Source organism: Ceratotherium simum, chromosome 20 (assembly GCF_057802395.1).
Source record: "Ceratotherium simum simum isolate JZ-2026a chromosome 20, ASM5780239v1, whole genome shotgun sequence".
NCBI classification, from domain to species: Eukaryota; Metazoa; Chordata; class Mammalia; order Perissodactyla; family Rhinocerotidae; genus Ceratotherium; species Ceratotherium simum.
Window position 1 is genome coordinate 50,838,608 of NC_141919.1, and position 19,676 is coordinate 50,858,283.

Below are 19,676 nucleotides of genomic sequence, written 5' to 3' on the forward strand. Positions count from 1 at the left end.
GTGTTTTCTTCCCACTCTAGACTTGTGGGACCCAGGAGCTGGCCCTCCAGTCTGCCCTGGTTTTTGGTTTGCAAAGGTAGGCCCAGACAGTCTGTTTAAACCTTACCTAGCTCCATCTCTGGGCCACGGACATTTGCCTGCAAGAGTGACTGGGGAGGTGAGACAGGCTGGGCCTTCGGGGGACTCGCCCAGAGATAAGGAAGAAGTCCCTTTTCCTGTGAGCAGCATCAGGCATTTATGTGCTCTGTGCCACAGGCAGGACTGGATTCAGACTGCTCCACCAGCTCTCAGTGGTGCTGTTGTATCTGATTGAAATAGGTTTATCCCTGAAGTTTCTTGTCCTTATACTTAATACTGTCCCATAGTCCCTCTGGTGCTCTTGGCTGGGTCTCTCTTTCTTTTACTGATCAGGAGGAAGGGCTGCAGAGCCTTTGGGCCAGGAAGCACCAACCTGGAAAGAGTCCGCCCTCTGGTGGTCACATCAGGCATGCCCAGAGGTTGACAAAAGGTGCCCAAGGGTGGCAGGACTGTAGTCTCTGAAATCGTTAGCCTCTCTTCTGGCCTTTAAAATTAATTAAGCCCTCCTTTTAAAACCTTAAGAAGTTATCCTTTACCTTTAGGAAATTAAAGTTTCACACCATAGTGGGCGTCAGGGCCAAGGCTGTGCCACATGATCAGTTTGACTCAGGATGGCCTTGGTAAGTGATGGGCCACCTGGAGCCCCCTTTGTATTTCTTGAGCCTCTTCCCACTAGAAAGATACACAGCAAGTAGAACTCAAATGAAGTGTATGCACGCGTGTGTATAAACATTCTGCTTCAGAGTCTCAGACTGTTGACTAGAGCACTGAAGGCCAAGATACTGAATACAGGCCCTTGAGAGGAGGAGTGGACAGCCAGGGTGAGCCTGGGTGAAGGTGAGGCTAGGAGATGGACTTGCCTGAGATCCTCCAGCTCTTCAACTATTCCGTGAGGGGGCAGGGCAGGTGAGGAGTCCCTGACAGGAGCCAGGAACTGCCACAGGAGCATGAGAGCTGTTGGGGCTTCTAACAGGCCAATTGTCCCACCAAAAGGCGGAGATGGGAAAAGAACAATGCAGTGACGTGGGCACCCTCTTCTGTCCCAATACTGGATTGCAGGAAGGGAGGGGAACTGGAAACAAAGCTACACATCTGCCGCTGTTAAAGACACAAGTGAAGGTTTACTCATTTTACATTTTCAAAAACTAACCTAAAGCCCCAAATCAATCTCCAAGGGCTGATGGGGCAGAGCTCACCCTGCCTGCCCCCGCCCCACCAGCACCAATGTTTTAGTCCTGAAGAAAGGCACAGAATTCAGCTGATAAATTCCCTGGGCTCAGCATGTTATCCTCCCCAGCTTGTGACCTCTGACCTCTAGGTTACCACTGACCACCCCATCCTCTGATCCCCAAATTCAGAAATGTCTACAGAGTTATTAGACTCAAGTATGTTTCCACAGGCAAGGGATTAGTAAGACAAATTCTCTTCCAGCCCCAAAGAAAAAGGGAGGGTCACAATAAGTTCTGGCTGATCTGTCCTTCCTTACAGATGCTCCTGGGCTTGGAACTTAGGGACAGTTCCAAGTTCCAACTGAGAGAAGAGCGGGGGCCCAGCTAAGGCCGTGTGAGGCAGGGGAGAGGCTAGCACGGGCAGGACCAGGCGCTGGGTTCTGGCACCTGTGAGAGGACCTGGCAGAGGCCCCTCTGGCCCAGCACAGGCCCCCGAGCTGCCCCACCATTCCATACTGCATCTTGCTCTAAGACACCACTGTCCTCTCGGGGGCTGCGGCTGGCCTGTGGCAGGCCAGGTACAGTTGCAGCTGGCTCCTCAGACTCTGGATGCACTCAGATTTCAGAGCCATGATTTCATCCAACTGGGTCACAAAATCTTCAAAATCCTGAGAAAGGAAACAAAGGACGAGTGAAGCTTTTGCTATTGCTTGCCTTCTGCCAGCTCTGCTTTTCTAGTCTCTTCTCTTGTAGGAAGATTTCCAGGCCCCTCTTCCAGCTGGAAAACTTGCAGGTTAGTCACTATGGCACAGGGTGGGGCCCACTTCTCTGCATTTGAGACACTCTTTATGTAGAGAGGTATTTTGCAGGGCAGAGGGGTGTTTTTGTAGATGTACCACTGGTCTGCATGTGGCCGGTCACTGTTATTGTCACAGGGGAAGAGCCTAAATAAGCCATAAGGAAGGCAGCACAGCGAAGGACAGAGGCTGGAAACCTTTTAGCCTGGGCATCGGGGGTTTAGCACCATCTCCCACCTGTCCTTGCACCCCCTCAGGCTATCTCAGAGGAGTGGCAAGAGGAGGTCCAAGGCCTTAACAATGGTTAGAGTGTGACAGCAGACCCTTACCCCACACATAACCACAGAAAACAAGGATGACCATCAAACTTGCTGCAGGCTAATTCCCAACAGCCCCTGAGTGTCCAGCCAAGGCCACTTACCTTAGGAGCCAGGTGGCTCATTAGGGTCTCCTCTTTGAAGCCCAGCTTGGCCATTTCATCCAACTGTTCCTGGTGTGCTTGGATGACCACCTGCCTGGGAACACCAGAGGGGATGCGGTGAACCTCAGGGCCTCCCATCTCTCCTAGGCAGCTTTCTGGAGCTGAGCCTCATTTTCAGGCCAGGAGCTGCCTCTGCCCAAAGCGGTCAAAGCTTTCACCAGGACCACCAGCTCACCACCACCTCCTCCCCCCTCACCTGTTCTTTTCAGGACTTGTCAAGAGACTAGGGAGTACCCATGAGATAAAGAGAGGGGCTTCTGGAGCTGCCTCCTGCCGCCCCAGGTACACTGAGGGACAGGGCTGGGTGCTGCTTCTGTACAGGAGCTGCTCACAGCCTCCCTGCAGAAAGGCTCAAGGCTGTGCCACTGCAGCTGACTTGCCAAGCCTGCCATCATATCTACTTCTAGGGACCAAAGCAAGGGGGTTTGAGCTAGAAGCTGGAGGATCTGCTTTTTGTCAGACTCTACTGATGGGTGGAGACCACGGAGACAGCAAGACTGTTCACCTGGGAGAGGCGGGCTCTTCACCTGTATATCCCTGCATGCCCTTCTCTTTGTCTATGGCCCTGGCCCGAGCCCCAGCGAGCAGGAGGCAGACCGCTGGCGTAGGTCTCAGGAGCCCTAGCAAAGGGCTGTAGCTTCACAGAAGAAGCACCTGTTCCCACAGGCCGACCCTGCGGTCCAGCTCCTGGGCCTCTGATGCTGAGAGGCACCTTGCTAGAACTCTCTATCTCTTTTCTTTCACATCCTCTAAAGCTGTTGTCTCATCTCTTTCTGTTGCACCAACCACAGCATCCTTTGGGGAAAGCAGCACAAATTAACCAGCCTCTGTTTTTTGCCTTCCCCATCCTGGAAGGTACCCAGGCTGTCTTGGCTCTGGGGGCACAAGGCTGCAGCTGCTGTGTCCCTGGGCCGCACTTCCAGGAACAAAGGAAGGAATGGAGGCTTAGCTCTAGGAATGAAGAAGAGGATTCTGATCTGACAATAGGTCATAGACTTGCTTATGGGGACAGGTCCTCCCTTCACTCACATTTCAGCTTTCCCAGGCTGAGGGTCCACACACCTTGGCAAGCCTGCTCCAATACATTTTATTCCTGCTGTTGATGTCAGATCCATCTAGGCGGGCTCCCTTGAAAAGCTGGACAAAGCCCTTCTCTAGTTGCAGTACAGCTCTGACACTGAGTGAACCATAGCCATTCCCAGAACAGACAGAATATTTAAGCTGGGGTAGAACTAGGGGAGCGAGAAGAGCTCAAGTCTTGGAGAGAAAGTTCAACTTACTGTGCGTGCCCCAGGGTGGGCTGATGGAGTGTCCTGGCAGTCTTGGGAGAGCAGCTGGGGACCAGGGGAGAGCCCGGCCTTGCTAAGCACCTTGGGATCAGCCTGCGTTTGAGCCATGCAATGTCCTCGTTGTAGCAGGGCAACTTGATGGGGTGTGTGGACAAACCCAGCTCCTGCCAACCGAGCCCTGCCAGATGCTTTCTCTCCTGGGCCCAGGGCTGGTCAGCCACATCACTACTTCCTATTTGTGGGGTGAGTGTAGGATCAGCGTGAGGTCCTCCTGTGTGTATGGTGGGCAATGGTTTTCCTGGGAAACCCCGGGACCCGTCCAGCTCTGTCTCTTCAGCGTCAGCATCATACTGCTCGCTATCCACATGTTCCTGGGAGAAGAGTGCAGTCTCTCTGCTCTGGAAGCCCTCCCCCAGGTCAGCCTCCCTACTGGGCAGCTTGTCCTGTGGGTGCTGATGGATGGGTGATGGGGACAGAGCTGGAAGATCACCACTAGGCTTATTGTCAGGGGGAGATGACGAGAGCCACAGGTGCCCAGTTCCTAAAGACACTGGCAGGACTGCCTCTTGATCACCAGATGACACTGTGTGGCCCACAGCTGGCCCCTCTGTGCCCAGTGCCACTAGACTGTGTGCAGCCCTATCCTGGGCCGGCTGCTCCGAGGGAGGAGAGCCCTTATTGTCTGGGTTCTCCAGGAGGGACACAGTGAGGGGAGCCATCAGTCCAGAAGCATATTCAGAGCCCATGCCTAATTCCCCTCTAGAGTCTTCTCCTTGGAAAAAGTTACTGCTTTTCATTGTTCTGGTTGCCAGAGTTGGGCTGTCTTCGCTGACTTCTCTCAGAGGTGTGCTGACTGTGTCTCTTTGGTCTGAGGATCCAGGAACTGCAATGTGGGATAGTGAGAAAGTGAAACCATCTTCTTCCGGGGATGGCAAGCTGCCCTCAGCCTGCCCAGGAACCTTACATCTGAAGGCATCCTGTCTGAGATCAAAGGCTAGGCCGCCACCTCTTTTCTGGCCATATACAAAGTCTACCTGTGAGCAGTAAGGCTTCTCTGCCAGGTTGTCTCTGGGAGAAGGCCCTGAGGAGGTGGAGTCCTCCTCTCTGCTCCAGTCCAGGGGCACCTTACTTGGGCTGCGGCCGTGATCAAGTGCTGCTCTTCTGTGGCTTGTGGGGTCCCTGGAGTACATACAGCTTCCAGTTAGACCCTTCTCGTCACTGTCTGTCCTGGGGCTAAAAAAAAGGCTCTGCCGCCTTTTGGCCACCTGCTCCTCAGGACCTTGCTCCTTCTGATGAAGGAAAAACGAGCCTTCGCTGTTCTCCAGGATGCTTCTCTGCTTTGTGGTCCTCTGACTGGAGACATGTGAAAAAGAATCTTCACTGAAATCGCTGTCATCAGGGTCCTCAGCTTGGGCTCCATCGTGGCTCTCGGAATAAGAGCGGAAGGGAGGAGGGGTCTCATTCTGGAGCTGCCCCTCTTGGGACCTGTACTGGCATAAAAACCTTTCCAGTGGTTGGTACTTTAACTTCTGCTGGAGGAGAGGCGGCTGCTGGAACTGCTGGTGATAGAAGCGCAAATGTTCCTCCCTCTCCTTCTGACGTGAAGGGATGTCTGTCCAAGCCGCAGAGGCAGGCCTGGCAGGCGTGTCCCCCTTGCTGGCCTGACTGTACTCTGCTAAGTGGTGGACGTTGCCAAAGGAGAGCTCACCTCGTGACACAAGCTGCTTCTGCACTGGCTGCACAGTCTGTACCTTCCGGCACTTGGAGGGCAGCTTACCGTGCACCAGGTCTTTTCCTGGGCCAGGGGCCCTGCTTCCCCACCCGAGGGCAGTTTTGCTGCTGATTTGATTTTTCTCAGAGCACAATGAGGCTGACTCTCCTGCCGTTTTTTTGGCTAAATGTCTAGACTGCATGGCTCCTTTGACAGGGCTGGTCTGAATGACCCACCCTTGGGGAGGACTCCCTCTGGAGCCACCTCTTTTACCAGGGACTTTAGGTACAGAAGCAAAAGGGATGTTGGGTGGGTGGCTGGCCAGAGGATGGGCCTTCCCTTTTGTGGAGCCAGGTGCCACTGTGAGTGATTGCTGAAGCCCTAGCTTGACTTTTTTGGGAGAACATTTGTCCCCTGGCAGGGCCACAGGGGAGCTCTGAATTCGTTTTGGAGAAGAGTTTCCAGACGTCCGATTTCGACTGGTAGCTGAAGTGCAACATTTAATGCCTTTCTTTAGTTCTTTGACCCTGTAAATGACCATGTTATGTTAAATGTGTATTCTTCATGTTCTGTAATTCCTTTTCTATAGCTTTCAGGGAAAACAAAAACCAAAGAAAAGCATTACAAGAATTGGGAGTTATTTTTTTATCTGGGAAAGAATAAGAGGAAATGGGGAGATTCTGCGTCAGCATGAGATACCTCTCTTTACCTGAACAACACACCAGTGACTTCTCTGAGGCTATAAGCATGCACCGCACATTCCATGATCAGAAGAGTTTTGGAAATCACCACAGTCCCATGGGAGGGACAGGCCCAGGGAGCTAGTCTCAGAACTGCACTACATCCATGAGGGGCTCACACCTGAAGATGGCCAATTCGGGAGCTCGTGTCCACCACGCACCTGCTCTCCACAGTCAGAGCCGTCTCGTCCTGCACACCACCTCCCTTCAGGCTTCTTTGAGAAAATGAGCTCCCTCAACCCTGCTGGGCACGGCAAGAAGCAAAAGCCCTCTGGAAATAAGCAGGCTTGTGCTGATTCTATTAAGGGAAAAATGACCTGTCTATTCCCAGGGTTTCTCAACCTCAGCACTAGTGGTATTTGGAGTTGGATAATTCCTTGGGAGCTGTCCTGTGCACGGTGGGATGTTTAGCAGCATCCTTGGCCCTCTACCCGCTAGATGCCAGTATCACTTCTCCCCAGCCATGACAGTCAAAAGTGTCTCCAGACATTGCCAAATGTCCCGTGGGAGGTAAAATCACCCCACAGAGAGAGAAATACCGAACCATGCTCTATTCCACAAGGGAATTTTAGAGAATATGAAAAATCCAGAATTAGGTCTCTGCTAGGATTCAGTTGCCAAGATCATAGTCTCTTATTCTGTGATACTTAAAATAAAAACACTGTAAGAATTTGAAATTACAAGGAGACATCAAGTAAAAATGTGACTCTCCGGTGGTTTGTTTGTAGATTCTGCATTAAAATCCCCCAGGAGGGAGCAGTACTTTAGCCTGGGGGCTCCCGGAAAAGTCTTTTCCGTTGTTTTGGTTTTAATCCAATCCTCAATGGTAGCCAAATGACTCCTCTGGCCATTTCTGAAAACCAAGATAGTAAACCTGACACAGACTTGATTTAAATCTTCCTTTTAGGTCTGAGAGGCAAGGCAGGCAGATAACACAGCAAAGAGATGTAGGATGTGACTAAAGACACGTGAACTGTGTCCCGGGGCCTTTGCTAGGTGTTGTAATAGGGCACATGTACAAGGAATGGCCTGAGAGCTGCCACAGCAAGTCTGGATGGTTCCAAATGACTTCCTTTTATACAAATTGGAGTATTTTAGTTTCCTTAAGAGAGAATCACCAAAATTTCCTCGTAGGAGTCATAGTAAATAATTCTAGAAACCTGAGTGCCAGAAGGAATCTTACAAGTAAGTTGGTCATTGACGCTATATACTTCCAATAGACTCTCTCTGCTACCAGAATCACTCCTGTCACTGATCTGTCTTCTGAAACACCTGCTAGGGGTTCGTCTGAAACTTTATTTTTGGACTATTAAGCAACACTCTTCTAGTATGTAGCAGATGAAAATTTTAAATCAGAGAAAGGAAGTTTTAAAATAAGCAATAAAATCATCCTTATCCTGTGTGTGCATAGCTTGTTACCTAAATTAATTTAATTAGGCCTTATTTAAGCACATAAAACAAATGGCTTTCATATTTATTTTCAATAATTTATCAGACTGCTTTGAACGGTAGAGATTATTTCTATTGTATTTTTCTATTCTTTTTTTTAAACCAAAATTATTTCAAATAATTTGTCAATATATCCCCTATGAGAAAGGGTTATTTTCATCTTCCTTTACTGAGGCACTGAGAGGAATATCTTGTTTTCTGCTCCTAATGAGGATGTTCTCACTTCAAGCAATTGACAAGATGTGATGTGGGGAGAAGGTGGAGTTATGAAACAAGATCGGCTTAGAGTTAATAATTATTGAAGCTGGGCTGGATACATGGGGGGAAAGAACTTCAAGCCTTACTGCTTTTTGGAAACAATTTTGGATCACCCCAGGTCTTCTATCTGATCTCAGCCTCTTCACTTTCTCCTCGCAGTGCTAGTGTGCTGGCATTAGGAAACCATGCAATAAAGGAAACGTCCTTGAGGAAACTTATTTGGGGGACCTATTAACATTACTGTTAAAGTTAACATATATTGAGTGCTCACTATGTGCCAGGTGTGGTGCTAAGCCCTCCAGACATATTACCTCATTAATTCTACATGACTGTTATATCAGGTAGGTGCTATCATTATCCCCTTTCAGATAAGAAAACTGGGGCCTAGAGAAGTTGAAAACTTGCCGAAGGCCATTCAGCTAGCTAGTAGCAGAGGCAGGGTACTGGCCCAGATAGTCTGGCTCCAGAGCTCACTCTTGTAACCACTCTGTAAACTCTCTCTCCTATTTAAATGAGATAAGGTACACAGAGGGACTCACTTAAGCCCTGACACCCAGGAGGAGCTCCTTTCATTCACAAATATTTACTGTGCATCTACTGGGTACCAAGTACTGTCTGGGTAGTAGAGATACAGTGAAGAAAAACATAAAGTTCCTGTCCTCCTGGAACTTAAATGATAGCTCATCTTTCCTTCCCAATGAGTTTCATAAAATGCCATGGATACTAAAGATTCTTCAACAAAATTAAAAAAAAAAAAAAAAACAGGTTTCCCTCAAATAGTTTGTTAACCCTAGAGACAGCTTCTGGGAGATGGAAGAGGAGGCTATAAGAGGACCAGGCAGCAAAGCAGCTAGAGGAAAGGATGGTAATGAGAACATCTTCACCCACCGTAGGAGACACATGTGACCACAGGGTAAGAGGGAAGGACCCTGGCAGATACCAAAGACACCCCAGAAAGAGCTCTGACCAGCAGTCAGAGGTGCTGGCTCTGCCACTAACTCCCAATGAGTCTATCTATCTATCTAATCTGTCTAACTAATCTATCTATCTATCTAGTAAGGAAGACTGGCCCTGAGCTAACACCTGTTGCCAATCTTCCTTTTTTTTTTTTTGGTCAAGGAAGATTGTCCCTGAGCTAACATCTATGCCAATCTTCCTGTATTTTGTATGTGGGATGCTGCCACAGCATGGCTTGATGAGCTATGTGTAGGTCTCTGCCCGAGATGCAAACCTGCGAACCCCAGGCTGCTGAAGTGAAGCACACAAACTTAACCACTATACCATCAGGCCAGCCACCCAATGAGCTCTTTTAAAGTTCCTGCCCTTCTCCAGGCCTCATTTTCTCCTTCTGTAACACGTCTGGTTTGGTCTCTCCTGGACATACAAAGCTCTAAGTGCTTCTGCCTTGACAAGTAATATGTACTCTATCGCCACTGTAGGGCTGAAGCTAGCAGGAAGAAAACCTCACTTAGCCTTTTACTCCAAATATTTCATCTCCCACTATCCATTTAAAAGCCACTGATGGAGTTGTCTCCTGAAAGGGAATGTGTCACCTTCCTCTTGTCACATTCACACTTATAAAATGGCAGGGCCTACCAGGTCACATTCTTCAAATGACCAATTGTACATTCCCCTGTTAGTAGGATCACTGCCCCAAGAACAGACTTGGGGAGCTCAAGGTCAGATCCCCGTGTGTGTATGAGACACACACACACAGGACCTGCCACTGAGAGGAACTCACCGGTCAGCATAGCGCAAGGTGTTCAGAGTGTGTTCTGTGGCCAAGTGGCTTGGTGAGATGTTGGCGATCATGCAGGTTTTGGCATTGCCAATGAAAGAGTCCTTCAGGACCTGTCCGAAACCAAAGGCAGGTCAATGAAGTCAACTAACAAAGGGCATACTGACTACTTACTGTGTGTAGGACACTGGGCCATAGGCCTCCCATCTACAAAAAGGCAATTCACAAAAGAAGAAATACAAATGATCAATAAACACAAAAAAAGGTACTTGTTTTACCACTAATCAAAGAAATGCAAACAAACCATTTAAAAAACTAATATTTTTTCACCTATAAGATTAAGAAACGATACCCTGCCCTAGTGAGGGTCTAAGGAAATGGGAACTCTCGTACACTGCTACGCTGCCCATATACCGTGTACCACGAACTGGAACAAGCTTTCAGGAGGGCAGTTTGGCAATCTGTATCAAAATGCACACTACTGGTTTCGCAATCACACTTCCACGACTTTATCCTAAAGACATAATTGCTCAATTGATCAAAAAAATAAAGTACACACAGACTATTCATTACAACATTATTATAATAAAATTTGGAAAATCGAGGAGTCTATAAACAGGGAGCGAACTAAATAACTATAAACTAAATACAATACACCATTAAAAAGAATTATGCATCTCTGTACTTAGGTACATGGAAAGATCTAAAACTTTTCTTTGAGTGAAAAAGGTATATGATTCCATAACTCTGTAAGTGGATCTACGTGTAGATATATGGGCAGAGAGATGCCTGGCAGGATGTTCACCAAAGTGCAGCAGTGCTTATCACTGGGAGGTGGGATTTTCAGGTACTTTTTTACTATCTTCTTTGTACTTGTATGTACTGTTTGAAAATTTCTTTTAATTAAATAGGAACGCATTTTCTGGGGATGGGGAACTTGTTTTAAAAAATAACAGAGCCACTTCAACAAATGGTGTTGGGAAAACTGGATAGCCACATGCAAAAAAATGAAAGTAGACCCTTACCTTACACCATACACAAAAATTAACTCCAAATGGATTAAAGACTTGAATGTAAGACCTGAAACTATGAAACTTCTAGAAGAAAACATAGGCAGTACGCTCTTCGACATCGGTCTTAGCAACATCTTTTCAAGCACCATGTCTGACCGGGCAAGAGAAACAATAGAAAAAATAAACAAATGGGACTACATCAAACTAAAAAGCTTCTGTACAGCAAAGGAAACCATCAACAAAACGAAAAGACAACCTAACAATTGGGAGAAGATATTTGCAAACCATACATCTGATAAGGGCTTAATCTCCAAAATATATAAAGAACTCATGCATCTCAACAACAAAAAAACTAACAACCCAATTAAAAAATGGGCAAAAGACCTGAACAGACATTTCTCCAAAGAAGATATACAGATGGCCAACAGACACATGAAAAGATGTTCAAAATCACTAACTATCAGGGAAATGCAAATCAAAACTACAATGAGATATCACCTCACGCCCGTCAAAATGGCTATAATTAACAAGACAGGAAACAAAATGTGGTGGAGAGGATGTGGAGAGAAGGGAACTCTCATACACTGCTGGTGGGAGTGCAAACTGGTGCAGCCACTATGGAAAACAGTATGGAGATTCCTCAAAAAATCGAGGATAGAACTACCGTATGATCCAGCCATCCCACTGCTGGGTATTTATCCAAAGAACTTGAAAACACCAATTTGTAAAGATACATGCACCCCTGTGTTCATTGCAGCGTTATTCACAATAGCCAAGACTTGGAAGCAACCTAAGTGCCCATCAAGGGACGAATGGATAAAGAAGATGTGGTATATATACACAATGGAATACTACTCAGCCATAAGATACGATGAAATCCAGGCATTTGTGACAACATGGATGGACATTGAGGGTATAATGCAAAGTGAATTAAGTCAGAGGGAGAAGGTCAAATACGGTATGATTTCCTTCATTAAGTAGTAGATAATAACAACAATAAACAAACACATAGAGATAGAGATTGGATTGGTGGTTACCAGAGGGGAAGTGGGGAGGGAGGCGGGTGAAAGGGATAATTCGGTACATGTGTGTGGTGATGGGTTGTAATTAGTATTTTGGTGGTGAACATGATGTAATCTATGCAGAAATAGAAGTATAATGATGTACACCTGAAATTTTTACAATATTATAAACCAATGTTACTGCAATAAACAAAAAATTAAAATAAATAAATAAAAAAATAAATAAAAAAAGTAAAAAAAAAAAAAAAATAACAGAGCCAATATCAGAATCAGGACTAACCACCTATAAGAAGGGTTCCCTAAGGTCCTTGGTTGAAATCATGTTTGAGAAGATACAATCTAACCCACAGATCACCAATTCTGACTAGCAAGGAGCTATGTTATTACAGGTTCTGCTCCCGGCCCTGTGCAACCACTAGTCTAGCTGCACAGTGTGAAAACCTCTCCCAGAATACCAAGACCCTCACCTAGACTGCCCTCTACCTAGTCTGAGTCCTCACAGGACTCGGCGCAGAAAGGAACCAGAGGCACCCACAACTGTCTTCATCGCCGTTTGTACATAGGCAAACCCCTCCATGGGCCACTCTTCAGCAGCCATTGCAGATGCTGACTTATTGGTGTTTTCCGTTAATAAAGAAGCACATTTTCATGACAGAAAAACAGAAGAAAAAGATTACCTATAGTTCCTACCACTCAGAATAATCAGTTAATATATGCATAATTTTTCTGTGTAATTTTTTTCTCATTTCATATTTTTTAACTATAGATTTTGGTCATCTTTCCTATCAGTACATGCCAAAAATCAATCTCACTCTTTTTAACTGCAGCCACTATTTTTTGTCTTGAAATATCGGTCTAAGTTTTACAGCTAAGAAAGTACCAAGAACAGCTACCCGCCCCCCCATCCCACCCCCTTCAAAGGCTCAGAGATGCCACTAAATCACTGAGGTTTCTTTACATTAGAAATAAGCAGAAAGTGGTTGGATGGTGACCAGAAGAGCAGTGCTGCCCCTGCAGGAGCCCGACTGCCTCACACCGTGGTGGCTCCTAGACTGAGAGCTCCTGGAAGGAGCGTGACTGCTCTCCTTCCCCGTTCGTCCCGCCGCTGTCTGGGACAACGTCTGTCCCCCGCCCCCACCCCCCCAGCCTCATGCTGGCTAGAATTGGATGCTCCGCTGAACAAAGAAATGAATGGAGGAAGGAACAAACGAGTGAACCAGAACAAGCTCAAAGCTCACATTTAACTTTACCTGAGTTAACTTGCTTTGCCTGAAGGGAGTGTGGGTGTGTTCCTGATCCAAAGCTCGGATACATTCCTTCAGCTGCAAAGTGGCAGAATAACAACAAGCAAATCAAATATCACATGCAAAGAAAGAGTCAAGATCAGATTTTTCTTAAATAAATCACATTCAGGCAATCCTCCAAAAGGAAGTCAAATGCCCTAGTAGTTTCTTGTTTAATGAGAAAAATCAAGCTAGACGGGGAATCATCTTCCTGTGCAAGCTGTGCCTAGTTAAGGGCCCCCTACCTTAAAGGCTGTGATCCTAGGATTAGCCCTGAGAGCGTGCAACAGGGCCCAGAGTCCCAGCTCACGGGGTGGCAATTCCGGCTTGCCAGCTCCCTTTCTCTCTTCTCACACTCTTCCCAACTATAGACGTACTTCAGCAGAGAAAATACCCACACCACTCCCCTGCCTCCCAGCTCATACACGCACACCCACAGGTGTAGGTCCAAGTGTAGATTCAGATGTAAGTTGTCTGAATGGGGCAGGAGAAATTCTAGAGTCAGAGCTAGGAAGGAATGGAGAAATCACTTAGGTCTACCTCCTCATTTAAAAAGCAAGGACGGTAGCCCAAAGGCAAGGGCATTTGACTTGCTCCTGGGCAAAGCCCCTCAAAGAAGTGCTCATTGAACATCACTAGCGCCAGCAGAGGCGCGGATAGATAGACTTCCAGGGCAACATGCCCATCAGAGCAGGAAAGCAGGGGTTGGGGGACAAGATGAGAGAGGAGAAATCTTCTATTTCTGAGTCATGTGTCTTAGTTAAAAGAGAGTAAATGAAAAAAAAGGGAGGGAAGAGAATGGAAGGAATCCCTTGGAAGTGCCAGTGCTGGGAGTTCACCAAGAACAGGTAATAGCCTTGGGAGCTTGCTGTGGCTGTTCTCGGCTGCAGGCATAGATGCCTGCAGCTAACCTCTCCCTATCCAAGAAGCTGCAGGGTATAAGAAGGTATAAGGGAAATTCTTTTTTTATTACAAATCAATTCTATAGCCCAAACTTGAACACTGGGAAGATTCTCCAGCAGGGACGAACAGGTAAGCAAACCCTGCCCCTGAGTTATACCTACCCTTATATACTCAAATCTAAGTGTGGCCACCAATACCTACGAGCCCTTGGGTCCCTTTAGGCCTGCTGACTCGGAATGGAAAGTAAATTTTACTAAATACTAAGGCAGAAGCAAGGGGGGAAATACCCAGGAAAGAAACAAGAGGTACCTCTGTGTACCTCACAAAGTACAAGATTTTGTTTGTTTTTTCCAAATTAATCTGTATGTTTATTGCAATTCCAATCAAAATCACAATGAGTTTTTTTAAATTTGAGATATAATTCATACCATACAATTTACCCATTTAAAATGAACAATTCAATGATTTTTAGTATATTCACAGAGTTGTGCAATCATCATCACAATCAGTTTTAGACCACTTTCAACACACCAAAAGGAAATCCCATATTCATTAGCAGTCACTCCTCATTTCCCTGCCACTTTTCCCACCTCAGTCCTAGGCAACCGCTAATCTGCTTTCTGTCTCTATGAAGATTTTGCTCCTATTCTAGAAGGCTTGTTCCCAGGCCCCTTTACATGCTGTCGCCCATGTGAAGTAGACATAGCCAAGCCCCAAAGGGTTGTATGACTTCATCGGTACTTCTTCCTAGGCTTCACAGTTGATTCCTAGACCATAGTTTTAAATATGAGAATCACAGATTTCTAGCTAGAGGCAGTGGACCCCTGGCCAACTCACTGAATCCATTTGAGCCTCAGAATCCTGATCTATAAAGTGGGGATAAGACGACTTGCTTAACTTACCTCACAGGGTTGTTGTGAAGACTAAACTGACTAGCATACAGTAAGTGCTCAAAATATATTGGTTCTGGGACTCCTTGGAGAAATGCTGATTCCAGGGCTTGGGCAAGGGAAGTACAAGATGAGTGTGTGACATCTTATAGCGCCAAAAGGTAACGAGATGCTCAAAAAACGATGGGGACACGTCAAAAGGATACAGGAGCCAATTTGAAAGAGCTCCCAATGGCCAAATCTGGCATAATTTGAACAACAAAATAAATAATGATAGAAATGGATTATAATCTAGCAAATAAAAGAAATATCCATTTACTATTATGAATAAATAATCTAATAAATAAATAAATTGGAGAGAAAGGACAGCTCATTCTTACAGCAGAATTCCAACTAATTAATGTAGAAAGAATAATAGGAATAGAAAATCCCATCAGGTAAATACCACAGTGATAATTGTTGCAGGTAAGAATCATCAATGGATGCTAAAATTAGGCAGCAAAAGTGTGATGTAAACAGGATATTTGCATAGTTTCAAAGTATCTCCTCATAAGATATTTATTAATTACAAAGGGAAAAAAGTCACTTGACAGTGGAGAAAGCCAGCACAAACCACCCTAACTACGTGATCAAGGTTAACATCACCAGTAGTAAGACACTGACTTCATGTACCACCTGATATGATACACTGAGAAAGGTACAACTTCCATGGTATTTTTGCTAAAAATTCATTACCTCAATCTAATCATGAGAAAACATTAGACAAACCCAAATTCAGACATTCTGCAAAATAACTGGCCAGCATTCTTCAAATGTTAAGGTCACGACTGACAAAAACTGAGGAGACTACGGAGACATGACAACTAAATGTAACATAGGATCCTGGACTCAAAAAAGGACATTAGGGGCCGGCCCCGTGGCTTAGCGGTTAAGTGCGCGCGCTCCGCTGCTGGCGGCCTGGGTTCGGATCCCGGGCGCACACCGACACACCGCTTCTCCGGCCACGCTGAGGCCGCGTCCCACATACAGCAACTAGATGGATGTGCAACTATGACATACAACTATCTACTGGGGCTTTGGGGGGGAAAAATAAATAAATAAAATCTTTAAAAAAAAAAAAAAAAAGGACATTAGTGGGACTGCTGGTGAAATTCAAAGGTCTGTAGATAACAAGTGCTGGAGAGGATGTGGAGAGAAGGGAACACTCACACACCACTGGTGGGAGTGCAAACTGGTGCACCACTATGCAAACCAGTATGGAGATTCCTCAAAATTAAGAAATAGAACTACTGCTCATAAACCGATATTACTGCAATAAACAAAAAATTAAAAAAAAAAAAAAAAGAATACAACTACTGGGCCGGCCCTGTGGCTTAGCGGTTAAGTGCGCGCGCTCCGCTGCTGGCGGCCCGGGTTGGGATCCCAGGCGTGCACAGACGCACCGCTTCTCCGGCCATGCTGAGGCCATGTCCCACATACAGCAACTAGAAGGATGTGCAGCTACGACACACAACTATCTACTGGGGCTTTGGGGGAAAAATAAATAAAAAAAAAGAATAGAACTACCATATGACCAGCTGGGTACCCATTCCACTACCCATTCCACTGCTGGGTATTTATCTAAAGAACATGAAAACACGAATGCATAAAGATACATGCACCCCCGTGTTCATTGCAGCATTATTCACAACAGCCAAGACTTGGAAGCAACCTAAGTGCCCATCAAGGGACGAATGGATAAAGAAGATGTGGTATATATACACAACGGAATACTACTCAGCCATAGGAAACTATGAAATCCAGCCATTTGTGACAACATGGATGGACATTGAGGGTATTATGCAAAGTGAAATAAGTCAGAGGGAGAAGGTCAAATACCATATGATCTCACTCAGAAGATAAAAACAACAACAAACAAACACATAGAGACAGAGATTGGATTGGTGGTTACCAGAGGGGAACTGGGGAGGGAGGAGGGTGAAAGGGATGATTAGGCACATGTGTGTGGTGATAGACTGTCATTAGTCTTTGGGCAGTGAACATGATGTAATCTATGCAGAAACAGAAGTATAATGATGTATACCTGAAATTTATACAATGTTATAAACCAATGTTACCACGATTAAAAAAAAAAAAATCAAAAAACAAAGGTCTGTAGATTAGTTAATAGTATTATGGTGATGTTAATTTCCTGATGATTTAGATCATTTTACTATGGTTATGTTAACATTAGGGAAGCTAGGTGAAGAAATGCTGTGTATTCATTTTAGCAACGTTTTTTGTAAATCTAAAATTATCCAAAAATTTGAAAAAAAATAAAGATAAAAAGATGCTGATTTCTCTATCAGCCTCCCAGTTTATCCCTCACGAGGCCTGGAAATAATGTGCCTAGCTGGTGACTTCAGTTCTGATCAAAGGACTTAAATAATGTGGATGGGCACAAGGCAGCACCATGCAGCTGTAGGCAGGATCGAGGGAGATCTCTGAGCACAGCCGTGGAGCGGGCTCCAGGACACTGTCTGGTGGAAAAGCAAAGTGCACAACACTGTTTACAGTATGCTGCCTTTTTTCTGAGAAAAGGAGTGAATATAAACACAGAGACAGGTAGAAAAACGGTTACCTAAGGGGAGAGAGGTAATAGGGTTGAGGGGACAGAATCTGAATGTGGCTTGTTTTATAATTTTTACTTCAATTGAATATGAAATTGGTAAGCTTAAACACACAGAGAAGAATTATTTCAAGTGACTTTGTCACACAATATTATGACTATACATCCCTAGTCGGATATGACCTAAGGGTAAAAAGGAAACTGCAAAGAAATCTTAATCTGAATTCAGCAACCACATTATGAGTAACAGTAGCACTATTTTGAAATACATATATTATAGGGAGGTAGAGCAGATAAATTATATTAATGTTTTTAGGAACTAAGAATTCTAGCATATATTTGGGTGGTGAACATGATGTAATCTATGCAGAAATAGAAGTAAAATGATGTACACCTGAAATTTATACAATGTTATAAACCAATGTTACTACAAATAAATAAATAAATAAATGAAACAAAAAAAGAATTCTAGCATAAGAGAAAAGGGGGAGAAATATAAATCCAAAAAAGTTAAGCAGGGGCTGGCCCAGTGGTTAAGTGCGCGCGCTCCACTTCAGCGGCCTGGGGTTCGCAGGTTCGGATCCCGGGTGTGTAGCGATGCGGCGCTTGTCAAGCCATGCTGTGGCGGCGTCCCATATAAAGGGGAGGAAGATGGGCATGGATGTTAGCCCAGGGCCAATCTTCCTCAGCAAGAAGTAGGAGGATTGGTATTGGATGTTAGCTCAGGGATGATCTTCCTCACAAAAAAAAAAAAAAAACAGGCCAGCCTGGTGGCATAATGGTTAAGTGCGCACACTCTGTGCACCGATGCACCACTTGTCAGGCCATGCTGTGGCGGCGTCCCACATATAAAGTGGAGGAAGATGGGCACAGATGTTAGCCCAGGGCCAGTCTTCCTCAGCAAAAAAGAGGAGGATTGGCATCGGATGCTAGCTCAGGGCTAATCTTCTTCACACAAAAAAAGTGAAGCAAAAACCATGGAATCTTAATTTTTTTTCCTTTTTTTTTTTTTTTGTGAGGAAGATCAGCCCTGAGCTAACACACGATGCTGATCCTTTTTTTTTTTTTTGCCGAGGAAGATTGGTCCTGAGCTAACATCTGTGCCCATCTTCCTCCACTTTACATGGGATGCCGCCACAGCATGGCGTGACAAGCACTGCGTTGGTGCACGCCTGGAATCCGAACCCACGAACCCCTGGCTGCTGAAGCGGAGTGCGTGTACTTAACCAATTGTGCCACTGCGCCGGCCCCTGGGATCTTAATTTTGAATTAATTTATTAGAATGAATCCCTGATATATTTTTCTCCTTCAAAAAAATCTATTTCCTACCTCTGTCCATTAGAAAAGCCTAGAAGCAAGGATTAACCCAGTGTGTAGTAAGCACCCCTAGCACCCTTAAATGGTCTCTAAATACCGTTTTCTTTAAAACCAAGGCTTGTTGAAAAAATGGCTGATTCAAGGTCTAGGGAAGGAAACATATAAGATAAGCCTAGAACATCTTGTCATACCAGAAAGCCAGGAGGCTATCAGAGACTAGTGGAGTTGGGGCAAAAAGACACAGGAACATACTTGAAAAGGCTCCCACTGGCCAAGGACATACAATTTAAGCAGCAAAAAGAATAATGATTACAAAGTGTTATAATAATACAAAAACAAAAAAAAGTAAACAATAACAACACAATCATTAGTCATATTTAGGTTACCAGGACACCAATTCATTCTGAAAACTGGTGAGTAAAGGCAAAAAATCAAGCATTTATCTTGCCTCCACTACATTTCAGGATAATCAGATAGTTTGGGAAAGTTCTTTCCAGCAATAAATACAGAAGGAATATTAGAATTAGAATATCACCATTTTGGAATCCCTAATGAAACAATGGATATAGGTGATGCTCATCAATGGCTGCTAAAACCATTAGGTGAAAAAGGCTGATGGAAAACTTTATAATGGAGGAATTAGGCTGACAACATTTGTATCTTTCTTAATTCTTTTTTTTTTTTAATATTTTCCTTTTTTAAAAAAATTTTATTTATTTATTTATTTTTCCCCCAAAGCCCCAGTAGATAGTTGTATGTCATAGCTGCACATCCTTCTAGTTGCTGTATGTGGGACGCGGCCTCAGCGTGGCCGGAGAAGCGGTGCGCCGGTGCGGGCCCGGGATCCGAACCCGGGCCGCCAGCAGCGGAGCGCGCGCACTTAACCGCTAAGCCACGGGGCCGGCCCTCTTAATTCTTAATATCACAAAG

General features: G+C 45.3%; 1 protein-coding gene across 3 annotated transcripts in view; it reads right to left on the reverse strand.

Annotated features, from left to right (window-relative positions):
* Positions 1–1,174: 1,174 nt before the first annotated feature.
* The window catches only part of KIF24 (kinesin family member 24), a 67,175-nt gene continuing 48,673 nt past the window's right edge, over positions 1,175–19,676 (reverse strand). For all 3 annotated transcript variants that reach the window (XM_087444739.1, XM_087444740.1, XM_004428349.3), the window contains 5 exons: positions 12,996–13,067; positions 9,714–9,823; positions 3,806–6,052; positions 2,466–2,559; positions 1,175–1,915 (listed from right to left, as the gene is read on the reverse strand). In XM_087444739.1, coding sequence (XP_087300865.1) covers positions 1,775–1,915; positions 2,466–2,559; positions 3,806–6,052; positions 9,714–9,823; positions 12,996–13,067 — 2,664 coding nt within the window. In that variant the 3' untranslated portion in view covers positions 1,175–1,774. The remainder of the gene's footprint in view (positions 1,916–2,465; positions 2,560–3,805; positions 6,053–9,713; positions 9,824–12,995; positions 13,068–19,676) is intronic.